The sequence below is a fragment of the Synchiropus splendidus genome, chromosome 12 (genome assembly GCF_027744825.2).
Source record: "Synchiropus splendidus isolate RoL2022-P1 chromosome 12, RoL_Sspl_1.0, whole genome shotgun sequence".
In the NCBI taxonomy this organism is placed as follows: domain Eukaryota; kingdom Metazoa; phylum Chordata; class Actinopteri; order Syngnathiformes; family Callionymidae; genus Synchiropus; species Synchiropus splendidus.
The window spans coordinates 2790606-2818200 of record NC_071345.1 but is presented as its reverse complement, the minus strand read 5'-3'; the positions used below and the strand labels follow the sequence as shown (position 1 = coordinate 2818200).

The 27595-nt window shown below is 47.9% G+C and overlaps 2 protein-coding genes across 3 annotated transcripts in view; one reads left to right on the top strand and one right to left on the bottom strand.

The window, feature by feature from the left end:
- extl3 (exostosin-like glycosyltransferase 3) overlaps nucleotides 1-14637 on the top strand; it is a 21361-nt gene extending 6724 nt beyond the window's left edge. The window contains exons 2-6 of the mRNA XM_053880357.1: nucleotides 8251-10824; nucleotides 11104-11231; nucleotides 11615-11759; nucleotides 11830-11958; nucleotides 12211-14637. Of these exons, the coding sequence (XP_053736332.1) occupies nucleotides 8686-10824; nucleotides 11104-11231; nucleotides 11615-11759; nucleotides 11830-11958; nucleotides 12211-12420 (2751 nt within the window). The 5' untranslated portion in view covers nucleotides 8251-8685 and the 3' untranslated portion in view covers nucleotides 12421-14637. The remainder of the gene's footprint in view (nucleotides 1-8250; nucleotides 10825-11103; nucleotides 11232-11614; nucleotides 11760-11829; nucleotides 11959-12210) is intronic.
- syt14b (synaptotagmin XIVb) lies at nucleotides 13255-27595 on the bottom strand. 2 transcript variants are annotated; one of them, XM_053880368.1, is made up of 10 exons: nucleotides 27535-27595; nucleotides 24663-24710; nucleotides 21245-21391; nucleotides 19231-20899; nucleotides 18666-18803; nucleotides 18286-18545; nucleotides 17781-18218; nucleotides 16884-17064; nucleotides 16734-16790; nucleotides 13255-15936 (listed from the first exon to the last, which is right to left on the bottom strand). In XM_053880368.1, the coding sequence occupies exons 4-10, from the start codon at nucleotides 20099-20101 to the stop codon at nucleotides 15620-15622; spliced, it is 2262 nt and encodes a 753-aa protein (XP_053736343.1). In that variant the 5' UTR covers nucleotides 20102-20899; nucleotides 21245-21391; nucleotides 24663-24710; nucleotides 27535-27595; the 3' UTR covers nucleotides 13255-15619. The 2 variants fall into 2 exon arrangements, with proteins under 2 accessions (XP_053736343.1, XP_053736344.1); XM_053880369.1 differs by lacking the exon at nucleotides 19231-20899 and having other exon boundaries at nucleotides 27535-27589.

Sequence of the window (27595 nt, the reverse complement as noted above, 5' to 3'; positions counted from 1 at the left end):
GAATCGGGCTGTACGATAATATCAGGATATGTCACGAGATATTGCAAGACTCTTAGTGTACTGACATAGCTTGTGCGTGGTCGATAAGAAGGCTGCACACATTTTTTTTAAAATACCTCTTTAGGACACAACTTGGATAGTTTGTCATTTCTCCATGCTCCACCGTGAAGTGACCTCAATCGACTTGGCTGCCATTTTTTTTATTTCTGTTGCTCTGACTTCGTCACTGTCTCGTCGCTGTGAAGTAAATGTTGTTTGTGTTGTCTTTGTGTGCGCCATTCTTCTCTCTTTTGTCGACAGTGAATCGGCCTCTAGATTGAAACTCGGTTCCCTCAGTATATCATTAAAATGACTTTTTGTCTGGTTGCGAGTGATCTGTGCTTTTGATCCTCACTTCACTGGGCTTCTGTCAGTTTGGTGTCGCAGCGAATCGGGTTATTTTTCTGTGTGATTACTGCGGCCCGTCCTCTTGATGTGTTCGGCCCTTTCGCTGATCCGCTGGTGCTGGCACAGACTGGTGTTGACGCTCGCTGAGGGAATTGGTCCGAGACCTCCCAATTAGATTCAGCCATCAAAGCAAATGTTTATCTGCTTCTGTTGGTGAACTTTGCTGAAAGCAGCTGTTGACGGAGGCACAATGACACATTTGTTAGTCTACCACTGCCGATACTGTGTTGGGATCGTTATACAACTTTGTTTCTGTAGTAGTAAGTTGTTCCATGGTCAGTTTTCTTCATCGTATCTTGATGATCTGTAGTTGATAGGGACCCTGCAAAGCAGTTTATAGGAACGATAACAATAAATCACTGCAGCTGTGGGATAGAGAAACAGAAGATGCTGCATTTATTTCAGTTGAACAATGAAAAAGCTAAACTCAACCAAAACAAAAAAAAACTTATTTGATCATTGACAGAAATGTGAATCTAAATTCCAGTGAATAAATAGTGAATAGAATGCATGCATGTATTGTCTTTAGTCCAAAACAAGCGAGAAGTAGAATTACTGCATTGGTGATCCACAATCAAAATGTCAAATCATTTTTTGGTGAAAATTGTCACAAATTTCAAATAATATGCTCCACCCTTGCCTTTCAAGTAAAACGCACAAATTTATTTGTTATTTGCTGAAAACAATAGATAATTGAAACCAAGAATTCAAATTTGAAGTGGTAAAGAATACTGTCAGGGAATAGAACTGTAATTGAAGTCATAATTTTATGTTCTATATAACGATACAAGCCAGCTGACCGACCCAGCCTGAGTCTGGGTCCAGGGTCTGGTTCACTTGAGGCGGTCGAGCATGTGAGTCTCCTGGAATCACCAGACTCCTCTTGCCTCTTTCATGCCTCCTTTAAGTCTTTATGCAGCCACTTGTTGTTCAGTGAGAACCATGAGGGAGTCTGTAATTGGATTTTTGGTAATGAATGGGTTCAATATAAGTTAAAGGGAGCTGGGCCTAGAAATTCCCCCCTCAATCTGAGCGAAGTCACGTGCAGTCAGAAGCTGCTGTTCATGAGGATTTGACTTCTCTCAGCCCGCCTGACATGCCTCTGACCCAATAAAAGAAGCTGTTGAAGGCTGTTCATCATGACTCCACTGGTTGAAACCATTTGACCTTTGCTTGAAGAATCTAATTTCTGCAGGTCTGTTTGAAATGAGCTTTGTTCACTTCTTTGTCTTCTTCTCTTCCCTCTTTATTGAGTTTAGCTGAGAAACATTATTCTTCTGTCAGAGCAGGGAGAAAGAGAAGCTTTACCGGACACTAGTGGTCACTGTCCTGAACTCTCGACAGTCAGAGTCAGAAGAGTCAGAGATGAAAGTACTGAGGTTGTCGTTGCATGAGAAGATTGCTCTAGAAATGGAAATGTGGAGAGGAAACGGTGAGGGTCAGAATTGATGAGGAGTGGAATAGCACAGGTTAAGTTGGAAGAGACTGACTTCCTGTTGTGGCCTCTGATGGGAAATAACCTTTGATGAAGAAGATGATCTGAGTGGGGAGATATTTTTGTCACCAAAATGGTGGCTTGTTTCCAAAAAACACTGCTGCACTTCCTCTTCCTTCTTAAATGTTACTCCTTACATAAACATACATAAATTTGTGGATGTAAAACTCTGATAAAACACTGATGTCTTTTTTTCACTTTCATTAAATTTATCCCTGATTTGCATGTTTTATTTTTCTAAATTTTAAGCTGCATTTAGTTTCCCACAGTCAAGTGCCTCGTGTCGTGTCTTCCTCCAAACGACAGACAGAGGGTGAACAGCTGCAGGGGAAACATCTGGCACTGTGATGCTACCCTGCGTCGTCACTCGTCCTCACGGCGACTTTGCTGCCACAAAGCACCACTCTTAAAGAAAACCAGGCCAATTTATTGCCCCATTTCATGCCGCTAACTTTCAAGACTCGTTCTCGGGCCCAATATCCTCCCGTCGGCAGCAAGTCGAATTGATGAGGCTTTCAATAATGCCGTTTTAGTTTGGCAACATACTTGCAGAATTGTTTGCTGGAATGAGTGAAGCCACTTGTGAATGTATAGTCAACAATGTTTGCAGAAACAGGAAGCTCAAAGAGTTTTTCGCCTCACTCATTCGCTGTCAGGTTAAGCCTGTTATCTGATGGGGTCCCATCATTTCATCCGGTTTATGGCTGCCCTGTGGTCTCCCTCTGTTCGTGAATGTATAGTTGCTTCTCCATTTTTAGAACCACATGAATCTCAGTGTCCTCCAATGACACCTTCTTTTATTTTTAAATACCCTCCCGTGAAGTTTGGATGTGACCCAGGACCATCTGTCACGGCACTCTCATTCCGTCCTTCGAATTGCACCTCCTGTCTTTGATTCTGGGAAACACACAGTTACATTTATAATTAATACATCATGCGTTTATACTTTTTTATCCACATCTTCTCTCATAAAATGACAATATAAATGAAGATTTTTTTGGCTGTGTGACTCTTTTCTGATGGGTAATTTATCTCTGAGCTTAGCAACCCGTACCATGCGCTGAGTTCTAGTAGATGTTAGTGTAATTCAGACCATGGGATTTACACCGACATGAGCGTGTTTGGCGACACTGGCCTGCTAGCGTGCTAAAGACATGCTGCAGCCTCTTGAGAATGTTGTAAAAATCCATCACTAAATCTGCATGTATAACCTCAACGTTAGAGTCCGCCACAATTACTACGACCCCTCGTGGAAAAGCTTCTTCTGAGTGAGTCAGATGACTTTGCAAGTCGTTTTGTAGTTGACTTGAGACAAATCCTTGCACTCTTGGGGATTACGAACCAAAGTATCCTGGGGATGATGGCGGCCCTTCCATGGGCTCTTATCGTTCTCTTCCTCCTTGCTGCTGCCTCAGCTCTCCTCCTGCCGTGAGACGGCGCTCACCCCATCTCCTCGCAGAAATCCCAATTAATTATGACAAGTGTAGCCTGCGAGCTCGACGATCTAAAACCCCCTAAGTAGAGAAATGCATCAAGGCTGATTTGGAATCCTTGAGGCAGGAGGATTTTCTCAGCTGAATGGCCTGCAGGGCCTGGAGTCAGCAAGAACACTGCACTTTAGGATCCGCTTCAGTGACATGACACAGCAACACACACTGAGGCACGCTGCGGTTGTTATGTGCTGAGGCCACTTGCTCAAGGACAACAGCGTATTTCAAAGCAGGTAGGGCAAATCATATCAGCATCTTCCAGTGCACTGCCGACTTTTTTGAAAGGCCATATGGCGGGTGTATGCACCAGCAGCTGGGGCTGAATATATATATATATATATATATATATATATATATATATATATATATATATATATATATATATATATATATATATATATATATATATATATATTCTGTTTTAGTGCTTTAACGACTGTTACACGACATTCGAAAACACACACACACACACACAAAAAAAAAAAACAACTGCTGTGAAATGCTTGTTGGAAGCTTGCAGTTTTGGTATTAATCACTTCAGTGGTGGTGTTCTGGTCTTTGGCACGTGAGCATCTGGCGGGTCTGATCTGTTGCACTCTTGTTGGCCTTCGTTCCACACCGTGATGACTTTTTATATTTTGACCATCCCTGCCTTGAAACATGTTCAACCTGGGTCCTCTTCATTTCTGTTTTCACCCTGTGGCTGTCTAAGTGCTGCTGTGATGCGTGTTGTGTAACGTACCAGGACAGAAACAAGGCTACACAGATTGTGGAGCGCAAACCTTTTAAAGATGACGTTTCCTTTCAAGTCAAATGCAGCGGGAGTCTCAGCTTCAGTTAAGTGTAACGTTGTGCGCTTAGTGGAGACAGATATGAACCTGAATATTAAACCTTTTTTCATCCCACTACTCTCACTTTTATTGATCGTATCTGTGAAGTCATGCACTGATGAAAGGAGCCAGCGACAAAGAAGGGGTATTTGGAAGTTCCAGATGAGACAGTTGCTTAGCGACGAGGAAGAAATACAGAAATAGTTATGTTTCGATTTCTGGAGCACAGCAGTTTCTGACAAACCCTCAAAACTTTGTAATCATGACTCATTGATTTGGTTTTTTTTGGAGAGAAAAATCTATGTCACTTTGCAGGAAGATTCATCTGATGTTGAGTCTTGAATATTTCCTCCTCACCACAAACTCTCACACTTCGCTAAAAGCAAATGCGTGTTGCTGTCGACTTCAAAGGTCAGTTTGTGTTTGAAAGCCTGAAAATAAAACCTCACACCCCCACCAAGACTCTCTGAAGACCGCCATTCACCTGCCATGTTCTGTCCACATCCGCTGCAGCCTGGAGATCAAGAGAAACCTTGAGCGCTCTGGCTGAGTTCTTCTGAAATCCCGCCACTTTGATTGCACAGCAACTGTTCAAACATTTATTCAAGAACTTGCTCTTGAATGTCTGACAGTGTGGAAGCAGCGCCCACGTCTTCATCGGCTCCTCGCAGCTCGGCACCTGCTGTACGCTCATTTGCGTGAAACCCCGCTGACCTGCTCAGCTAGTGATTAACATGCATGTATTTTTGAGTATCGTCTGCAGCCTGCGTTCTGTCGTGTCATTGGTCTTCTCCTTTAGTAGGGGCTGCCACAGCCAGTCCCTCACCTTAACCAATCTTCAATCTTTTTCAAGATGGGAAGTGAGCAGCAGGAAAGCGACCGCAGTAAATGACGGTGAACGTTGAAGAGGACCATAACATTATGTTGTGTAGTGTTTAGCTGTGTGAAACTGTGTGAAAGTTTCCGTCAGGATTTTTTAAAACCATGGCAGAGCCACCTTATTTGCGCCCCAGGGGAGCAGAGTGGGGAGTTCTGACGTTTATTGAATTGCTGACTTTAAAAATGCTAGTTTTTAGTCATGGAAAGTACTGGTTAATCTCTCTCACCCACTCCATCTCTTCATATGTCCACGACTTAAGTTCCACCGGCTGCGGCCGTGTTCCTGTCATTAAGCGATGTTTCTTTTAGGATTTTTCCATTAAAAAACACGTCCAATACCCCTCCACCAGGATGTATGCTTGTTTCAATGTTTCTGCTTTGTTTTAGCATGTTTGCTCGCATGACATTTCATGTTTAAAATGAAATTATTATTGTGAAGTCATAGCGGCTCTCATGCACCAGTCATTTACATGTAGCCGGTTGTATGTCTCAATAAAATATACATAACATGCCCAACATTTCTGCCTGTCATAGTGCCAGATGGAAAGCTTCGTGCAGTCACGACACATTTGTGGTAACATAACGCCTCTCTCATCAAACTGACTTTGTAGTGCTCTCGCTGTACCGCAAAACTGAGAGTGTTCCTCCGAGTTTTCCTCTGAAAAAGAGTCGCCTTGTAGGCTTGAAAGGCTCTTAGTTCTCTGGTTCACCTGGAGTATGTGACAAGTCGAGTAGATGCTGCACGAATTATGCCACATCCTATGGGAGCAGCCGGGCGGAATGATGGCGGTTGAGACCTGGCCTTTTTATGAGTGCAAATGGCAATTTTGTGGGTGCAGTTGCATGAGCGAGCGGTCAGCGTCTTGGAGAAACCATCTGGGTGGCTATGGTTTACTTTGATGTGACTGTAAAGAGATGCAGAATGGCTCCGGTTCACTTCCCCTCTGGTGTTCAGGAGGTGGGGTCTCCCAGCCGTGTGCTCAGACGCAGAGAACACTCATGGTTGTCTCCCTTTTTAATATTGCCTTTCATTGCAGCATAAATCACGTTTGACCATCCCACTGCTTTGTAGCTTGATGGTCGGAATTGATGACACAGCTATCGATCTTCACAAAGTCGGGTCGATCAATACTCATCTGTTATTTCAGTGCTGCATTATGAAGCGCCTGTGGTTGGCCAAATCTTTGAAGATTTAATCATGCTGCACAAATGAGCCTCAGCATCTTTTCCGTTTGCTGAAAGAAGCAAAGATTCAAATCTCCATGTTTCTGCCTGCCGATTAGTCTTGGCAACATCTGCTTGCTGTCACACGGTGACATCTCAGCCCTGCAGCAATTCATGTCTGTGAAGTCGCACCTGCCTGGGTACGTCAGGCTCACCGCCGAGGTGAACGTTTCAGACCACAGAGCATGAGGTGGAAGTCATTTTTGAGCTGCTAATAGACGCTGGCACATCTGTCAGAAGTAGCGTCGAGGTCAGTTTCTTCATGCCAGCGCTGCTGACTGTTACACGACCATGACACAGGATTACAGGGACAAGAACAGATTTCACTGATGAAGGCGAGGCGGTTTATCATGCTGCGTTGTTTACTCATCTGCAGTCGTCCCAGGAGAACTGGTGCAAAGCAACACTGATGATTTCCAGATCTCACTGGTTGTTGTGGTACTTTGAGAACCGTTCCTTCTGTAGAGGAATTGGCCAGAAGGTAGCAATAAAGGAAGGTTTTATTTAGGGATGTCGTGACGCCACTTTTTTTACCAACCGACTACGAGTACTGACAATTGAATGCTTGACAGTACTGAGTGTCGCAGCCATTGTACATTTTTTCAGCACATGCTAACTGAACATGGCACCACTGCCACAGATTTCTCTTTGAACATTTCAAGTTTAGCCTGGGCAATCTATGGATGTGCAGATATTTAATATCTAAGATCGTGCTACTGCATACTGGCTTTTTCTTTTACTCACCATCTGGCCAGCAGGACTATGTCTTTTTGGGCAGACTGTTCAGGAGGCCCTTGAAGGACATACATTGCGCTCTGTCGTTGGTCCATCCGCCTCTTACCCCGATGAGCATGCCTTGATTGGTGTCCACTTGGTCATCAAACGATATGCCGTCCATTCTTCAACCTTCCTCATGTCAGCTGCTGTCGTGTTTAGCATTTGAATAAGAAACTTCTGCACTGCATCCACTACTCTCCTTCCGCTCCACCACCGTGGTGCTGATCGTTCCGCTTTATTTTCCGAGACTCTTATCAGGGTGTAATTTGAGTCAGCGATGAAGCCGGGAGTAGGCCTCTAATGAGATTTGCTGGAGGTGATGTCGGAGCTACCGTTCTTGCTGTGCGTAGTTTAGCGCTGCCGTTGTCTTCCAACAAAGAGCAAGAAAGGAATAACCTCATCCTGCAGCAGTTTTCATTCTGCTGGTGGCAGAATCTACTGCAGTGTCCTACTTTACTTGCGAGCGCACTCCGAGCGGCTGTGCTGATTAATGCAGGGGCTCTGTTGTGGTGACAAAGATGACTTAATTTGCAGTTTTTCACGCCACAATACAGAAGGAACTGTGTTGACTCACAAGCTCAGTTAATTCATGCTCTTTGTGGTTAGCCTGGTTGCCATCACGCTCCTTAAAAGTTGAGCTTCTCTGTCTCTTCTGTCAGTGTTGGAGCAGTAGTCTAGCCGTCTGCTGTCCCATCGAGAACTCTGGTGACGTTCCCCAGAGAACTTGTTATCGCTCTCTCCAGTTTCACCCATGCTCGGCTAGCAGCTCGCCTTGAAAAGCCACACCAGGAACGCTTTCGAGTGTCACATGACTTTTTTCACCTCTGTAAGTGGATAGTGGGTACAAGTACTTGCTTCCAAACACAGTACCAAGCAAGAGATGAACACCTCCCTCCAGTTGCGTCAGAAGTTTAACTCGGTGTAGACTATGGTGGCCTCAGCTAAAATTGCCTTTGTGGGCCACACAGGTGTACCATTCTCAGGGCAACTAGAGAAACTGCACCATAAAGTAATTTGTGTTCGAATGCTTTGGAAACATTCATGGTAGTACACGTATCCGAGACTACAGTTTGCCTTCTAAGGATCTCCTTTTCTCCTTCTTTCTCAGGTTGAGATGTTTCGGAAAAGAATAAGGAGCAATTGAGGGAAAAGCCACATTGGATGAATACAATGAGATCCAATAGAGAAGCTGCTGTTTCCCCCGGCTGTCACACGGACCTGTGAGCAACGATGACCCGTCTGCAACACCCACTGAGGGGCACCCCTCCACTGACGTGGGACTGTTTCCTCACATAGAATGGCTTGACCGCAGCACAAAATGGCTTCAGCTCATCTTCTTTACCACACAACTGAGCAAATTTTGGAGTTCAGGTGAGGCTGTGTCCCGCACCAATACCCACGGGACACCTAACGTGAAGAGCATACTCATCAGCTTTGATGATTTAGCATCAATATCCACCTTGCTGACAAGGTCGTATCATGGCTGCTGCACATCCCCATAGCAACGTCTCCTAGGAGAGGAGGAGCAGGCTGAGAGTCAACAATGCAGCGCAACGGCGGTGGCGGCGGCGCCAGCGGACATCAATGGGTGTTGCGGCGAGTGCGCCTCACCTGGCTCAGTTTCATGCTCTTCTTCATCCTGGTTTTCTTCCCACTAATTGCCCACTACTACCTCACCACCATCGATGAAGCCGGCGGGAACGAAAAGCGGATGTTTGGGCCCCGACCTGGAGGGGAGCTGTGCGAGGCCAAACATGTGCAAGACTTGTGCCGCATCCGCGAGTCGGTCAGCGAAGAACTGCTTCAGCTGGAAGCCAAGAGGCAGGAGCTTAACGGCGAAATCTCGCGGCTCAACTTGCGCATCGAGGTCTGCAAGCGCAGCATCGACAGTGCCAAGCAGGACCTGCTGCAGCTGAAGAATGTCATTAGCCAGACGGAGCATTCGTATAAAGAGCTGATGGCTCAAAACCAACCGAAACTCTCTTTGCCTGTCAGGTTGCTGCCAGATAAGGAGGATCCAGGACTTCCTCCGCCCAAATCTGCGCGCTCCTGTCGGCTGAGTAACTGCTTTGATTATGCCCGCTGCCCTCTGACATCAGGGTTTCCAGTTTACGTTTACGACACTGGCTTATACCCATGGGGGGAACTCATCGACCCTCTGGTTCGGCAGGCCTTTGCAGCCTCAGTAAAAAGCAACATTTATGTAACCGACAACCCCAGTATTGCCTGTCTGTATTTAGTGCTGGTTGGTGAGCTGCAGGAGTCCCCGTCCTCTCCACCTCCCTCTCCACAGGATCTAGAGAAACAGCTGAAAGCACTTCCATACTGGAGATCAGATGGACACAATCACATACTGGTGCATCTCTCAAGAAAATCCATGACACAGAACTTCCTGTATAATGTGAGCACTGGACGGGCCGCAGTTGCCCAGTCCACATTCCTGGAATTGCAGTACAGAGAGGACTTTGACTTGGTTGTCTCCCCGCTGGTTCATGCCCTCTCTGAGCCAAACTTTTTGGAAGTTCCTCCACAGGTGCCTGTGAAGAGGAAGTACCTCTTCACCTTCCAGGGCGAGAGGGTGGAGTCATTGAGAAGCAGCCTCCAGGAGAGTCCGCCTCAGTCGTTCGAAGAGGAGATGGAAGGAGATCCACCTGCCGACTTTGACGATCGAATCATTGGTACTTTGAAAGCTGTGCAGGACAGCCACCTGGATCAGGTGCTGGTGGAGTTCACCTGCAAGAACCCAAGGGCCAGTTTGCCAACGGAGTGGTCTCTGTGTGGAGAGAGGGAAGAGAGGCTGGAGGTGCTGAAGGCATCAACGTTTGCCTTGGTCATCGCTCCTGGAGACGGACAGCTGGTGGCCTCAGCTGGCTGTGGGATGAGACTTTTCGAAGCACTGGAGGTTGGTGCAATACCCGTTGTATTGGGGGATCACTCCAAACTGCCGTACCACCAGTTAATCCGGTGGACTGAGGCTGCAATTTTAGTGCCCAAACCTCGCGTTACAGAGTTGCACTTTCTGCTGCGCAGTCTATCAGACAATGACTTGCTTGCAATGAGGCGGCAGGGCCGCTTTCTTTGGGAGACCTACTTCTCCACCTCAGAGAGTGTCTTCAGCACCATCCTCGCCAGCATACGGACCCGCATCCAGCTGCCTGCTGCCCCCATCAAAGATGAGCCAGCGCAGGAGATCCCTCACAAAGCAGGAAAGCTGGCTGGAACTGATGCGAACCTGGCCGATAACGGGGATCTTGATCTGGGTCCTGTTGAGACCGAGCCACCGTACGCCTCGCCGCGCTTTCTCCGAAACTTCACGTACACAGCATCGGACACCTACAGGACATGGAACAAAGCTCCGGGACCTTTCCACCTGTTTCCCCACACTCCACTTGACCCGGTCTTGCCCTCTGAGGCCAAGTTCCTTGGCTCTGGTACTGGGTTCAGGCCGATCGGTGGAGGCACAGGTGGCTCAGGTAAGGAGTTCCAAGCAGCCTTGGGGGGCAACGTCCCCAGAGAACAGTTCACCGTGGTCATGCTGACGTACGAGAGGGAGGAGGTGCTGATGAACTCCCTGGAGAGGTTGAATGGTCTACCGTACCTCAACAAGGTGGTAGTGGTGTGGAACTCTCCGAAGCCTCCATCTGATGACCTGCTGTGGCCCGACATCGGCCTTCCCATCGTGGTGAGTGACAAAATGAATTCCTAAATTCAGCTGCAGCAGTGATGTCTTTATTTCTGCCATGTGTTTGTTGAACTTCTCATGTGTGACTGGAGCGAGTCCAGAACACTGTCTTTGAATCTGACAATAGCCGCCAGCTAATGTGAACACTGTCGAGATCTGTGAAGAGCATTCTCTTTGGCAGTCATCAAGAGCCAAAACGTTCACACGGAGAGGAAATAAAAGTCACCATTAAACGTCTGCTGAGTCTCAGGAAGAGTCATGCCTCGTCTGCCCCTGCAGGTGGTCCGCACTGAGAAGAACAGTCTCAACAACCGCTTCCTGCCCTGGGACGTGGTGGAGACGGAGGCCATCCTGTCAATCGACGACGACGCTCACCTTCGTCACGATGAGATCATGTTCGGATTCAGGTCAGTGCATGATGGCTGTTTAGAGATTAGAGTTTAGCATCATTGCTGTAGAATTGTTGCTAACTCTTCAGCTTCATCACGATGAATGCTTTTTTGGCTGTGTTTATGTCACATGTATTAGCATTTTTTGTTTTTCTCTTAATTATATTAGCCATCTACTTTTTTTCTGATAGCAATTTTGGTTTCAGACAAAGTCACCAATCCATGGCAAGTGTTAGCTTTTCTGCACTAGCATGTTAGCTCTATTCTATTCATCTGTGTTGTTCAGTGCTGCTAATGCTTGCTAGCAATTTAGCTGTATCTGGCAGCGGTGTTTCTTTGTTAAGCTTTGAATTAGCTGTTTGGTGCTAGCTTGTGAACCGTGTTTGCTAACGTGTGTCCAGAGTGTGGCGAGAAGCCCGGGATCGCATTGTGGGGTTCCCTGGCCGGTACCACGCCTGGGACCTCAACCATCAGTCCTGGCTCTACAACTCCAACTACTCGTGTGAGCTGTCCATGGTGCTGACCGGAGCTGCGTTCTTTCACAAGGTTCGACCGTCGACGCCTAGATCCTGGCTGATCGACAACTTCACTTCATACCCGTCTCTTTTTCTCGCAGTACTACGCCTACCTGTACTCATACGTGATGCCGCAGGCCATCAGGGACATGGTGGACGAGTACATCAACTGCGAGGACATCGCCATGAACTTCCTAGTGTCTCACATCACCCGGAAACCGCCCATCAAGGTCTGTTCTACTATACTGTCCAGTCTACAGTCAGTTCTTTAGGGGCCGTTGGGTCTTCTGGCTGAAATGGTTCAGGATTCCCTGGTTCAGGAACCCCTACCTACGTGGACTCCTGGTGGACCCTCACTGGTCTTTTTGGGGATCAGATGGTACCATTAGTGGGGGCAGAACAGTCCTCTGCTCCTGGACTGCGGGGAAACTCACTTCCTGGTTCTGGTGTAGGTCGGTGATGGCGTTTGTCTCCCCCTACAGGTGACCTCTCGCTGGACCTTCCGCTGCCCCGGCTGCCCGCAGGCGCTGTCCCACGACGACTCCCACTTCCACGAGCGGCACAAGTGCATCAACTTCTTCGTGAAGGTCTACGGGTACATGCCGTTGCTCTACACGCAGTTCCGCGTGGACTCGGTGCTGTTCAAGACACGGCTGCCCCACGACAAGACCAAGTGCTTCAAGTTCATCTGAGTGGGACGTGACGGATATTCCCGCCAGGTGTGGAGCTGCCAGCAGAGGTCCTGCTCTCCCCCACCTGCAACCACTACGGCTGCGTCGGTAGCTTCTGCACAGTCACAAAACTTGTACAGAGAAGCATCAGTCGCCCTTTTCGTCTTCTTCAGCTACAAACTCTCGTCCAGGAGAGCAGCACTGATGGTCCGAAATGTTTTATTGACTTTTTTAATCGTGTTGTTGAACTCTGTAAATCTGTCGAGACAAATGTTTCAGATGTGGCAGTGATGGCAGTCTGCGGCCGGATCGACACGCTGGAGGGCTTTATGTGGTCAGATTTCATGGAGGACAGATAAGAGCAGCCAACACCCACTTTTCTGATGAAGATCGGTGAGCAAAAACAATGCGTGTTTTCAAAGAAGTATTTCAGATTTCAGGCAGTTAAGGGAAAAAGAAAACACATTTTCATGATTCATCTTAAGTTGATAGCATTGACTCCTACAATATTTGTTGGCATCAGAAAAACCATATTATGAGTAAGATAAAAAATAAAATCTCGATATTAGAAATGTGATTTTATTGCCATTGATTTATTTGAAATTTAAAAATTGCATTACAAGGACAAAACCAGAAAACAAATTTCTGTTTAAAAAATATTTTCAAAGAGAATTCTGGCCAGGAATAGAGTTGTTTGTTAGTTTGCGAGATCCGAGATCCTATTTCTAAATAAACCAGCAATGGCAGTCTCGGTTCTGTCGGCCCTCCAGCGTGTTCGTCCTCTTGTCATCCGGGTCGTGTTTCAGACTTGGGTTCAGCGTCACCGAAATGCCTCGATGTGAAAACCTGCCACCATTTTCTTTCCCCCTCCCCTGCCACAGTCTCGCTGCCAAAAACAGATTTTAGAGCGTCGGGCCGTCGAGGAGGACGCGTTTCTGTTCTGGACTTTTCCACGCGGACGGAAACTTTACGCTGTCGCCATATTGGCTCCACTTTAATTTTTCTTACGGTGATGAATGTTTTCTTTGCCAAATCGGTACGATGATGTCGGGTCAGGACCCGAGGTCCTGAGGTCGCCTGGTCCTGGTCCAGCTCTCGTGGTCCTCCATCCGTCACGTGCTACTTTTTAACGCAACAACCCCCTTTTTTATTTGAACCCCCTTTTCTTCAGAAGCGTGCTGCGTTCACTCCAGTCGGAAATCTGAGTTTAAGTCTTATATTGTTAATCCGTTTTTGTTAAAACAGATTTTTAATTTGAGTTCAAACTATTCTTTTTTAATACATTTCTTTTAAAGATTTTTCCCCACAAAATTATTTTATTACTTTTTTTAGTTGATGCTCAGACTGTGACATATTTTTAAATTATTCAACAGTCAATTAAAACACATTTAATTGGCTAAAAAAATGTAGATTTTTGTTTTTCTGTCACTTCATGATTCATTTTTTTCCCCAAAATGAAGCCTCATTCTAGTGTGAAAGAAAGAAATACTTTTGAAAACACATTTGGGAAAATGGTCGTCCAAACAAAAAATATTTTTTTCATTTTGTTAACTTTATTGAAACTCCTTAAGAATATATATATATATATAAAACCCACCTTTTGTTTTTAACCAATTCCAGGCTCATTTTCAGAAAATGTGAAATTGTACTTGGAAACTCGGCCGTTCCGCTCTGGGGTGGCGTCGACGCCCTTCTGTGACCAACCACCACGCGAGTCGCTCCTTCTGTATATTTATTGAAAATATTGTTGAAAAACATTTTTATATGAACATGCAATAAAAAGTGCTCAGTCGGGGGGAGGGGGGTCGCGTCCCGGAAAACCAGCCCACTCAGCAGGGGAGGGGCTTGCCACGTCAATTAGGGGGCGCTGGAGCGTCCTCCGCTTTGAAGACCTGGTTGCTGACCTTTGACCTCCACAGATTAATCTGGATCCCCTTAAACACAGCGCTGATTCATGACAGAAATTCTTGATTGGACCCGATGAGCTGGCAGCGCAGCCAGAGCTGGGAGATCAGGTGGTGTTTGTCTGGACCCCCCCCACCACCCCTCCATCATCCTGCACCCTCCGCCCTGCTCTGCTCTGTGGCTGGTTTTCCCAGACTTGAGTTAGGAATTCTCCCCCCAATGACTATGTGAAACCATGAGTCAGCGTTTAGCCCCTTGCATTGAATGATGACTCGGCAGAAACTCCAGCATTGGAAAATAAAAACAAGAAAACAATGGTTGTTTATAAAGTTGAGCTGCTGTCGTCTGTCCACGGAGCCGCCATGAACCCCGGGTTTCACTTCTTTAGTATTTGTCTTTTTTTTTTTTGTTTAAAAAAAAATCAATATTTGAAATTCAGTTAAGATAAGGATCTGAATCCAATTAATTTTATTTTTAATTAGCAGTGTGGTTTTCATCCATGTATTTTTTTTTTAAATGTATTTCAAGCTGAAGGGTTTTTTATTTTATTTTATGAATTTATGGGTTTTGCCCAGCAAAATTTAGAATTATTGAATTATTATTATTATTATTAGAATTATTATCTTATATTTGTTTTTCTCCATTGATTTATAGAGTTACGAATATAATTTTTCTTAATGTATTAAAATTTTTTTTTTTTTCATTTCTGTAGTCTAACATATAAACTAAATATGGAAAAGATCTTACTGTTGGCTTTCAGTGGGAGTTACAATCTTTCGAGTTATACGTTTGAGTATCAAACATCAGTTTATTAATTTTTAAAAAAGTAAAGGTTCGAGCTGTGAAATGTGACAAAATGAAACTTTAATTATTTGAACTTATTCTCTCAATTTTCCGAGTTAAATCAAGTTAGATTTTGGCGCAAATGTGTGGTCAACGCTTGTGTGTGTCTCTCTCCCCGATGGTGCAGCCTGGCGCCCCAGCTAGCCGGGACAGCAGCTGCTGTGAGGAGCGTAAGCTGCAGAGGGTGCATGAACCAGGCGGTGACAGACGTCTCCGAAGGAAACTTGTAAACGAAGCTGCAGCTGAGTTTGGGCCCTTTGGTTCCGGACCAGCGTCCCGGTTCTGGTGATGGCGTGCTGGTGCCGCTGGTAGGAGCCCTTGAATGTTTGGAGGAAGGCAGACGTGTCCTGGTGGTGCTGTAAACAGTCCACATGCAGCTGGGACCCAGAGCCTCCACCCGTCTCTGGTCCGGCCTCTTGGCGCTGGGGGGCGACCTCCAGGGTGACCTCGGTGCGAGTGACCCGGCCACGCCTTATGTGTCCGTGAGCGTGTGCCAGTGACAAACCTGCTGCCCCTCTGCCTCCTTCATCTGGGCCCAGTGGGCCTGCTGCTCCTCGCTGGTGCTGTCCAGGCCCAGGGAGACCCAGCCCAGTCGCTCGCGCGGCCGCATGCTGCTGCGGCGGCAGAAGACCGAGAGCACCAGCGAGACCTCGGACAGCTGGAACAGCGCCACCTGGAAGACGAAGGTCTCCTTGTAGGTCGGGTTCGGCTGACCGCGACACACTGCGGTCCGGTACTTGGACATCTGCTTCCCCTTGGAGTCCAGCATCGTCAGCCTGACGTATGTGTCTGTGGAGAGAGGGCGACACCCGGTGGTTGGAGTGAGTACTGCGAGCAACCATGTCCTTTTTTTTTTACCATGAAATAACTATTAGAAATCAAAAATATTTATGGCGATCTTCAAAACGGAATGAAGGAACGACTTTCTTTAAAATAGTAACCTTTTTCAGTTGCATTGTTATTTACTAGTTAAATTAATTGATAATGTGAAAATAAAAATGTGTCGACTTCTCAAAGGAAAGTAATTTATTTATAGTTTATTGTAAGTAATTTGTTTTTGTTTTATTTATAAATCGAACTTGTGTATATTTTAAAGAGCAACTACTTTGGTCTCTTATTTATTTATTTTCAGTTGACCACTAGTCTTTTTAGTTATTAGAATTTATTATGCTCACTTTATTTTTTAAATATATTTTTAAATTTTCAGTCATTGAACTTTTTGCTAAAAAAGAAAGTAATGGTAATGCGACTAAACACTCATCTTTTATATTTCAAAGAAGGTTATTTATTTGTCTTTTAAAAAAAATATTTCATGTAAATATTTTATAACTATTTAACATTTAATCCTTTGCCAGCTTGGATGGGTTGGTAAAAGAAGCTACATTTTCATTTATGACTACATTTGACTGTTTTAAATGATGGCGCGTTTTTAATTTACATGGATTTAATGTGACTTGTGGTTGTGGTTTTCTTCAGACGCTGTGGTGAGTCCACCTATTGGAAGGGCCGGCTCTGTTTCATGCAGGTGTGAACTGAGGTCTGGTGTCATCTGTCATGCTTCGCTGAGCCGACGTGAGCTCTCTTACCTCTCATGATATAAAGTTGTCCGCCTACGAAATGTTTTATACAACAAAACAGCCCGTCTGACACACAAACACAGCAGAGCAGGAAGAAACAGATCAGTCAGAAGAAGTCAGGAGCAGCAGGAGGACAGGCAGGTTCTGGGCTCTACTCACTGACGGGTTTTTCAGACGCCGGGGTCTTGAAGTGGCTCCCCTGGATCACCTCGGCCGACAGCCGCCCGGTGGCCGAGTTGTAGATGAGACCCAGCAGGATCTCCGGGGATGAGGTGTCCTCGGCTGAGCGGTAGGACAGAGCCCCGCCGCTGCGGGACACGCTGACCACCGAGCCGCAGCCCTGGACATACACAGACACGCCGGTCTCAGTCAGACATCTAGTGTACAGCCTTGGTGCTGCAGATACTTCATTCATGCAGCGATTCAACGTTTTTGACTTATTTACAGCAGCAACAGCGGTGGTAGAAGTAAAAGTAGTAGTTGCTGAAGACATAGAAGTTATAGTGGAAGTTGAAGTAATACTTGAGGTATGCTGCGTTTAAGTAGTATTAGACAATGTAGATATAGTAAAGTACATACTGTTGTAGAAGTAGAACCAGAGGATGAGGAAGTATTTATGAAGATCATATTGGTGGTTTAAGTAGTAGTAGTATTTACTGAAGTGGAAGCGGAGGATGAACTAGTGTTTATAATGACATATTAGAAGTAGTAGTCATAGTTGGTAGTCATAGTAAAAATAATGTATGAAGTTGCAGCAATAGTATAGAAGTAATACGAGACAAAGTTAAATATGTTGTAGTAAAAGCAGCGGTAGAAGTTGTAGTTTATAGTAAAGACGTAGTAGAAGTAGCACCAGTGCTTAACTGGCAGTAGAAGTGCAGAACAGTATGAGTTACTGTAGAAGTCGCACGTAATGTAGTCGCAGTAGTCGTAGTTATGGGACAGCGGTTTCAGGATCAAGGTGACTTTACGTGTTGCGGCACATTTGCTGACTCATCAGAAATGACAGCTGATGTCATCACTCTCTCAGCTGAACCAGCAGACGGAGGTTCTCACTGTGAGTTCGGATCCGGGCTCCAGCGTGACGGGCAGGGCGATCTTCCCCTGCAGGTTGAGCTTGGTCAGGTAGAAGACCTTCTCCCCCAGGACCTTCTCCTTCTTCATCCTGCGGATGCTGTAGAGGCGGAAGCGCACGGCGTAGTCGCTCAGCGCCTCCTGCTCCACCCTGGAGAACTTGAAGGTCTCAGTGAAGACGGGACACGGGCCCTTCTGGACCCCTGTTTTGGCCCGCTGCTTCTTGGTGGGCAGCAGGACCAAGTGGACCTGCCAGGAGATGTTTCCCGTCTGCTTGAGCGCCGGGATGTCGGTCGCCGCGGTGACGGTGACGGCCAGCCACTGCTCGCCGGAGTCGTACTCGAAGGCCACGTCCAAAGTACCGTACTTGGCCAGAGGTTCTGGCTCGTAGGGGGACGGCAGCAGTGGCCCAGAATGGTCCTGAAGAAGATGCAAAGCAGATGAAAACCTTTCGCTCAACACCCCCCCGGTCACACCAAGACCCCACCTCTGGCCCCACCACCGCCGTGCTGTCGCTGGGGATGTCCTCCTCACAAGCCTTGTTGAGGTAGCTCTCTGTGTCCTGGTCCTCGCTGGCCTCGCTGGAGCCGTTGGGGCTGTGGCAGCGCTGTGGGGGCGACCCCCGGCGGACACCCCTCTCCTGTCTGGAGCGCGAGGTCCCCCTCACTCCCGAGACCTCGTCCTGGTACGGAGGAGGCTGCAGCTCGTGGAAGGACGGGTCCTTCTGTATTCTCTGGATGCTGTTGACTGGAAGGTGCATGGGTGAGAACCTGTACGGGTCAGTCGTCTGTGCAAGAGAAGCTGCGTCTGTACTGGCCGTAACTGTGGTAGTAGAAGTAGAACTAGTCATAGTCTGTGCAGCCTCACCATGCTCGCTGGAGCCCTCGCTGTGGTAGCCTCCCTGGTCACCGGCCTTGTGTTTGCTACTCCATACGATGGTGGCACTCTGCTGGACGGCCGAAGCCTCCAGGCCTTTGTCCTCCTCGCTGTCGGACAAAACTCCCTCTGGTGGAAACACGAGGACTTAAAATAGAGATCAGAGAGACCACTAGGTGGCGACACACCACAAACCACACTTAAGACAGAGGAATCCAAAGTCACAAAACGTGTATTTTGAAACTCAAATGCAGCTATTTCTTGTCCAAAGTGTGTGGTGTTAGCATCCAGACGCCGTGCTCATCTAGCTTTAATAATCATGGGAGGAAAGTCGCACATCTTGTTTGTAGTTTTCCCCATTTCCGTAAGGTGGAAGAAAGAGAAATGACTAGTTGTGTTCTCATCTCGACTGAGGAATTATTTTGTGTAGGTAGGTCGTCATGGATTAGCATTCAGCCCAGGTGTGGGATGGAATCACTTCTGCAGAAGCTTTCAGAGCAGACAAGAATGAAGAAGAGCCTCAGTGAGGCTTGAAAGAGTCTTCACACGTCCAAACCTTGCTCGTCTTTCTGTTTCTTCTTCTTCTTCTTCTTGCTCTTCTTGTCCTTCTTCTTTGTCTCTTCCGACTTCTCACTTTTTTCCTTTTTCTTGTCAGACTTCTTCTTTTTCTTCTTGGATCCTGAGACTTCTGGCTCCTCCTCCTGCTCGTCATCCCCTTCTCTGTCGGGGTTTCCTTCTCTCTCCTCCTCTTCGTCCTCGTTCTCCTCCTTTTCTTTCCTTTCAACAGACTCCACAGGTTCGTCTACTCTTCCCAGCTTGGTGTCGTCTTCGTTGGTCATCACCTCACTGCCGACCGTTTTCTCTGACAGCTCTGCTTCTGGATCGCTACCCTCCGCCTTCTCCTCCTCCATCTTCCTCTTGGCTTCTTTCTCCATCTGCCTTTCTCTCCTTTCCCGTCTCCTCTGCTCTCTCTTCTCCTGCAGCTCCTTCTCCTCCTTCTTCCTCCTCTCCTCCTCGGCTAACTCGGCGTCTGTCTTCTTCACTCTCCAGCATCCATCCCTCCACTCCCACTCCAGCTGACTCTGAGTGCTCTCTGCTTCAGTGGTGTCGCTGCTCTGGTTGTTCATGAAGTTTGTGAGACCCACTTCCGAGTCTCGACCCATCGGCCACATGCTCTTATTGGCCGACTTCCCTTCCTGTGCGCCGGCCGTCTGAGCGGACTCCTGGCTGCTGCCGGCCTCCCCATCCTCCTCCTCTTGCACCTTGTTTATGATGGTGCTGACCTGCTCCGTCAGCTGGTCACTGACAGCATAGGTGACGTCGCTGACCGCAGTGGCCAAGTCGTCCACGCGGCTGCTGACCGAGTCCAAGATGGAGGAAATGTTGACAGATGGAAGGTTCTGCTGGAAGCTTTTGAAGAAAGCCATGCCTCAGCCGGGACGCCGACGCCGCCGCCGCCTCACGGACCACGGGTTTGTGTCATCCAAGGCTCTCACAGTGACGTGAACAGTGAGGTGGAAACTTGTTGAAAGTGTCTTTTGACACCTGCCGCTACAGCATTGGTCAGTCGGACAAATGGAAAGGCAGAAGAGAGATCAACAAATTGACATTCACATGGATGGATTGCTTCGTTTTCATAAAAGAAGCTGATGGCTGGATGACTAAAAGTCAGGCGCACGGTGAGTCATGTGGATAAATCGATGGAAGGATGATCATGAGGACAGAACGAAAGAGAGGAATTGATGGATGGGATGAGATTCACAAATGGAGGTTAGAGAGTCAGACTTAGGTGATGGATGATGGGATGTCAGGCACATACGGGGATCAGGATCGCATGGATGGATGGATGGACCAAGCCATATACAGTGTCAGCGAAGGATGTGGATGGATGGATCAAATGCAAATGTTTCAGGGCAAATGCAAAACATGGATGGGCAAACAAGCGTAGACCTAAAGAGAGATGGAGAGAAATGCAAAATAGACGAGACAAGTACCTACAGTGGATGATGGATAATAGATGGAAGAGGAAAACTGAAAGGTGGCCTTGATGAATAATCGCTAGAGGGATGTAAAAAAGGATGTGAAAGAGAAACGCACCAGAACAAAGGCATGAACGGCTCCACCAGCAGATGAGAATGGAAGCAATATGGATGACGAAAAGATTACCAGTACAGATATGATGAATAGGATGGATGGATGGCAGAAAAATGAATGGTCAAATATGGCTGGAAGAAAGAAAAGAAAAGTAGAAGGCAGTCAAAATGGTGAAAAGAAAAGAAACTGGATGATGGATGAGGCAAAATGACAGAACAGGAGGACACTTCCATGTATGAATGGATATATGAATGTTGGAAGGAAAAGTCAAACGCATCTATGGAGAAAGACAGTTGGAGGAAATGGACGGATATAAATGGCTGGTCCAAAAGATGGACAGGTGGTTTGGTGGAAAGACAAGCCAGCAGTCGTTTCAGGTTGAAGGAAAGACGGCTAAGAGGATGGAGGGAATTTAAAGGACCCGGGACTCGCTGGTGTCCCAGGTGCTGTGGTGGTGCTCAGCTGTGCGTGTGTACCTGGCTGGCTGCTTCTGTAGTCGCTGAGATGCAGCAGAGTGTCGGGACTTTCCACCGACCGCTTGTTGCTGATGTAGAGGAAAAACAGAGCAACCAAGGCGAGGAAGGCTGCGACAGACGACAAGGCACCCAGGAGCTCCGGAGACACTGTGGACAAGATCGGCAGCTCAGGTCAGGGGGATACACTCGTATTATCTTTTAAGACAAAGCTCCTGGACCGCAGCTCAGTCCAAGGACGTGAGCTATTGTGCTGAAACGGCCGACCACGATAGGAATCAGCAGCCAGGATCTACAGCCGTGTATGTAGGCCAAGCGCGCCGCGCCGCTATTTCTGTGAGAGCCTCAAAGGAAAAGCTTCAAACTGAGCTCAGAGTGGCTGCTCTTAATAAGCTTCAGCTCAGACAGAAGAGCGGGCGAAAGCCTTCGTCTGTGCTGTGAGTGTTCGTGTCCAAACTGTGCTGCACAACCAAGGAATTCCACACGTGTTGGCTGGTACCAGGCCTTTTCAAACGCACAAAGATCAAAGGGCAGCAGTGGTGGAGACTTGTTAACAAGGGTTGGGGGCTTCTGGATGAGAACGTTCTTGCATAGTCACGGCATGATCGATGACCGCGGCCTCCTACCAAAGTATGGCTGGGAGAGTGATGAACTAGCCAGGCAAGCTGCGATGGACGGAGCTAGTGCAAGACACAAGGTATGTAGTAATAAGAACAGGGCCAGTAGCTGAGTTGGTAGGTCAGTAAGTAGGGTGAGACTTTAGGATGGTAGGCCAGTGGTACTGACATGGGCAAATGGTAGTTGGATAGCTAGGTCCGATAGGTAGGTAGTAGGTTTGGTATATCACTTTGTCGTTGGATGGTTGTCGGATGAACGCTAAGCAAGTGGTAGGTAGGTCGGTCATGTCTTTGGTAGGGCTGCTCAGGTGTTGATGTTGAGTTGATGGGATGGTAGGTCACATGGGATGTAGGTCAGTGAGAGTTGAGGTATCGAGTTAGGCGATGGGCATCGAGTACACAGGTCAGTAAGTAGGTGTGTAGTGAGGTTCGGACAGGCCAGGCAGGGTTGTGTGGCGCATGTTCAGGATGGTTGGAGGTGGATAGGAAAGAGGAGGGAGGTAGTTCAGATGGATGTTAAGGTGACGCATCGTCCCTAAGTTCCTGACAACACACCAAAGTTCGCCCCCAACTTCAGGAAGAGGTGAGTCACCATGGCAACAGAGAGCCCTCCAGACCAAACTGTCTACTTGTTAACAAGACGGACCGAAGAAGCGGGAGGAGGAGCAAGCAGCGTGGTGGCAGAGGCTTACCTCCTCCAAATGGCGATCCGCTCTTAATCCAGCTGTGCCCTAACAAACATCTGCGACTGCTGACAGCAAACAACCTTGGCGCGTCTGACGTAATCCAGGGTGCCACTTGCCAGCGTCCCGAGCCAGACTGACCTCTACCCAAACAGCTGCCGTGCCTCCAAATGAACAGTTGGAGGCTCGGGACACTTCATCTGCTGCGTAAACGTCAACATCCGCTGAATTATTCAGAGGAAACGTGACTCCTCGTGTCGCTCTCCGAGGCTGAGCGAGCTACTTTTGACGTCACCTGCCATTCAGGGCGGGTTCTGATCTCTCTGCCTGGATGTGAAAAACAGGATTAATCCAGCGGGTGAACCGGCGCTGAACTCTGGACTGAGCCTCAGGATTCCATCAGCTTTATTTCCTAAACTACAGCTCGTCCACTTACAAACAACCACACACCTGGAGGGGACGCGCTTTGCCAATTAAAATAGTGGAATAATCCGACATCACAAAAGCAGATGTTATTTGCTCTTCACGTTTTGTCATGTTTTCTAACTAATGAGATCCACTGCTGCACCTGCTGTGTCAGATGGTGCACCTCAGGTGCCGGTAGCAACATGCCGCTGTAGCTATTGTGCTTCATTTCTCAGGCGCCGTGTGCCCAAAACTGAGGGGATTGTAGGGTGTTCCACTGTTTCTGTTGAGGGAACCATGGGCTGCCTGCTACCTTGAATTCTGCTCGAGTTATTCCTTTAATCCCTCGTGAATCAGCGCTCAGGTAATGTTTTCTTTCTTCACGACATCGGATGGAACGCAGTGAGCGCATCCTTCCCCCAACCATAGCGGATATCAGGCATGGACATCCCAGCGGAACACGCCAGGAACTGGTTGCACCATACAATCCATCAACGTCAACAGAGAGGCCAGCCTCAATCCCATGGTGTCGTGTATTTTCACACTGGGAAGTGGACATTTGCGTCCTATACTGACACCTGTGGCAGCCTTCAGTGTTGCTTGTTGACGTTCCAATGGATTATACAAAGTTAGGAGGTCACCATGAGTCAAACACAGGGGTTTTAAAAACTAAGTTGTTACCATATATGTGGAACTAAAGGAGCAACATCCCATGGCTTTTCTAACCCGACATGCGTCTTTATTTTAGGTGACGCGCTGCCCTTCACTTGAAAACCTATGGCATCAACATGCGACACTGAAGGCGTCAGTATAGGACACAAAAGTCCACTCTTCAAATGGCAGTATATTACGCCATGGGAGTGAGGCTGTGTTGCAACCAACTGCTGGGTGGACAATGACAATATGTTGGTTCTAACACCGCGATGATGGATGGAAAAGGCAAATGAAAATTCAGAAGTTGATCAAGGTTGAGCTGGATGCACCAAACAATAGCTCTGTAACTGAGCAGATTTAGACAAGGATGGATGGATGGATGGATGGCGAACATTTACACTGCTGAATCGATGTTTGGAAACCAGATGGAGGGACATTGAAAACAGCTGTGGTGACATGGATGGATGAACAAGAAGGCACATGGATAGATGGTTGAGTGGATGGTTGGATAGAAATAGATGAAAATGGAAAGTGTTTCAGGGCAAGTACAGATGGTGGACGGAGAGAAGCGTATGGATGGATGGATGATCATATGTAAAGGCAGATGATGGATGGACAGGAGGGTAAATTAACAGACAGACTGATAGATAAAGAGGCGATGAATGAGTGAGGGCAGGGTTGGATTCACTTTTGACCCTGTTTTTCTCAGTGCTCCTCCTCGGGTTGAATGATTCTGAGTGAAGGAGGGCTGAAGGTACCTGGCTGTAACACACCTGCCTGAGCGGCAGAAAAGAAGCAGCTTGTTTAAAAAAGTGTCGACTCAATCTGGAAATGTTGCTTACACACAGAGCTCTGGTGGGAAACAAAACCTTCATGCTGAATAAGTCATGAACACACAGCTGCTTTCTTCAGCCGAAGCGAACTAAAACTTGATACGCCATGCATTATTCACACACACACACACACACACACACGCCGTCCGCGGTAAAGCCAAGCTGGATGGAGCTCCGCAGCACAATAACATTACAGGTGAAGCGGGGAGTGAGATGCACTGCTGGTTACCTCGTCGGGCACAGATGAGCTCATGAACACCACAGTTCCTCCCCCCTCCTGGAGAGAGACAGACAAGTTGGGAGTCAGAGGTTAAAAATATGATTGGCTGCTCGCTGGAAACATATGCCGCAGCCTCGGGCCGAGCGCAGCCGGCAGATGTTGGCGCCAGCGCCGATAAACCCGATTAACCGGAACTGGCCATAAGAAGGAAGCCGGGGATGAATTTGGACGGAGAGCCCGTAAACAGGAGCTCAGACTTAAAGGAATTAGTTTGGGGATGTATGATGAAAAGGGATTAAACTGGGATTAGGAATATGGTTTTAAAATCATGAGGACCTGGACAAACGTTTGCTTCCCACGCGCAATCTCTGCACGACACACGGATTAAAGCCATAATCTGGCGTCGTGAAAGTTCGGCGAGAGATTCGCCCCGTGATGTACGGGCGATGACGGCGCTATCCAGGGAGTGGCGCGGCACCGTTCGTGCCCACACCACGACTGGGATTCCTGCCATCGCAGTGTCCCGTGTTTGCTGAGCCAATGAGTGGCAAATGTTGTGGTTCAGGTGAGAGTCACCGTGGCACCAAACACCTGACGCGCCCACCACGTGGAGAACACTGCGTCCCCCAAACTATGAGCAGCACAGCACCAAAGTAACTGCAGCAAGGCAGGCCACTCTTCTAGAGCTTTCTAGAATCATGCCACAGACACCCGGAGAGAAGCCAGACTTTCTCAGGTGACCAACGGACTAGTGATCCGACCGGAGCCCCAGGAAAGCACTGATGCTTCCATTTCTCAAGGTGTGCCGCACCTGTCACTTCCTTCAGTCGACATTCTTCTCCGTGACATCGACACATGATGGCACAGACCTATACGAGAGGGTCGCAGGTTCTAATGGGCTTGGACCAAACTTCGTGTTTCATCTCAATAAAACGGTTTCATTTCCCAGTTCAAAAACGTAGGTGAACTGCTGACTTGGGATTGTCTGAAAGAGTCAGTGGGGGTCTGTCTATGTGTGATGTAGTGGAGGCCTGTCCAGGGTGTCCCTCGCATCTCACCTGCTGACAGTGTAGAGGGAAGATCGGGCAGCAGCTCCACTGAAGTGAGAATGAAGGTCTGCTCAAGCCTCACACAAAACATTTTCATTTGTGCGGGGATAGTTTTCTTAGCATGGTAATCCCTCAGTCTCAGCCAACAACATGAGTACACAACCACCTCGCATGTGTCGCCATCAGCACCAAAAACCAACGTGTCAGAGGTCACCGGCTTCTCCGTCTCATGATGTGTCATCTCTAGAGTGAATTGTTGTCAAATATCATGGAGTTTCCAGGTCACTTTCCAGGCCATTATCCTCCTGAGCGCGACACGGCTCATGAGAGGCACTGACACACTCTCTCACACACTCACACACCTGCAGTGTCACATGACCTCGCTGGGCTCTGGTCTACAGGATACTGACTCAGATCAGGATCCTGTAGACCAGAGGATCCTGATCCTACTGGAGCCCTGCTTCAGCACATCACTATAAGCTAGTTGTGCTTCAGAGATGGTAGGTTTTGTGTAGTGACAGATTGATGAGGCTTCATGAAACAGTGTCCTTACTTTCTGAGCCCACTAGAGGGCACTATGCGACACACTATGTGACTCACATCCATTTTAAACCTACACTGCCCTCTAGTGGGCTCTAAAAACTTGACACTGTTTCATGAAGCCTCATCAACCCACCACTGGTTTTGGGTGAATGAACTAAATGTACTTTTTCACATCCTGATCGCACAGTTTCACTCAAAAGGTGCTTCGTACTTGATGCAGATACCAGAAAAAAACAAATACAGGATCACACCGTGAAACTTTTAACAGCATAAACAGTGCAACGTTGCAAAAAATATTGAGGATATTAAAACAAACAAAGCAAAAACAGGAGGCTGCTCGCCTTGTTTGACGCTCATTGTCGAGTCAAAATGATATTGCAGCGCGTCACGCAACGTTCACTTGAGGATGTCTGGGCTCATGGATCGGATCGGACGGGTTCTTGGGGAAGAAAAGATCCAATGATCTAGGCCTGGGTCCAGACCTCATACCAAGAAACTCTTGGCCAAATACTGTGACCCTCTGATGCAGGAACATCCTCAGGCTCTGGGTCGAACCGAAGTTGTGTAAAACTCGACACTCCAGTTGAAAACAAACCGGTAAAACGAACATGCGCAACCTCCAGCGACAGTTCCGCATTCTTCGGGACGCTCAGGTGTAACCATAGCAACGCCACGCGCTGCACGCTCGGCCGCACGTGACACAATAACAAATCAGTCCGTGGCGGGACAGGAGGAGGCGCGCGCAGCGTCACCACTCGACGTGTTCGATGACTTTCGCTGGAATCGCTACCGCCGTCGATCACTGACAAATAACGACGGTGATCACGGTGTGTTCACTCACGCACCGACTCGCGACCTCCCCACTCCGCAGTCGTTACTCGAGACAGCTTGTTCCGATTGATCCAGTATCCCTCCGCTGGATGAAATAGTCCCAGCGAGTCTCTGCCCCGCGGTACCTGCGGGAGTCGCGCCGCGTGTTTTGACGTGCAAGCGCCTGCTCAAGTTCATCTCTACGTCGCCACCACTCGAGGTTATAGCCGCAGATGAGGCAGGCGGGGCTCGCCATGCACTTGATCCCCGCCTCGGTGTCCGCTCCGGAGCATCCAGCGCCCCCCGCCGCCGCCGCCGCGCCTCCTGTCCCGCGCCGGAGCCACTGCGGTACCGCGCGCTGCGGTGAGAGGAACCGGACGCACACAACACTGCTGCAGCTCACGCCGTCGGCGAGGCTCCGTACATCCCCAGTAAAGTTTGAGCGGAGTCGCACCGGACACCTGAGATCGGAGACTCACCGTTTATCGCCATGATGCTCCGTCCAGGACTCAACCAACTGAGGGAGGGGGAGGAGGAGAG

Bases quoted from the DNA above. Each gene is read 5' to 3' on its own strand.
- syt14b (XM_053880368.1), bottom strand. From the start codon at position 20,101: ATGGCTTTCTTCAAAAGCTTCCAGCAGAACCTTCCATCTGTCAACATT. The intron at 18,804-19,230 runs GTTTGGACGTGT...TGTTTCCACCAG, and splicing joins GAAACAGAAAGACGAGCAAG to AGGGAGTTTTGTCCGACAGC. The intron at 15,937-16,733 runs GTAAGAGAGCTC...CTCTCTCCACAG, and splicing joins ACAACTTTATATCATGAGAG to ACACATACGTCAGGCTGACG.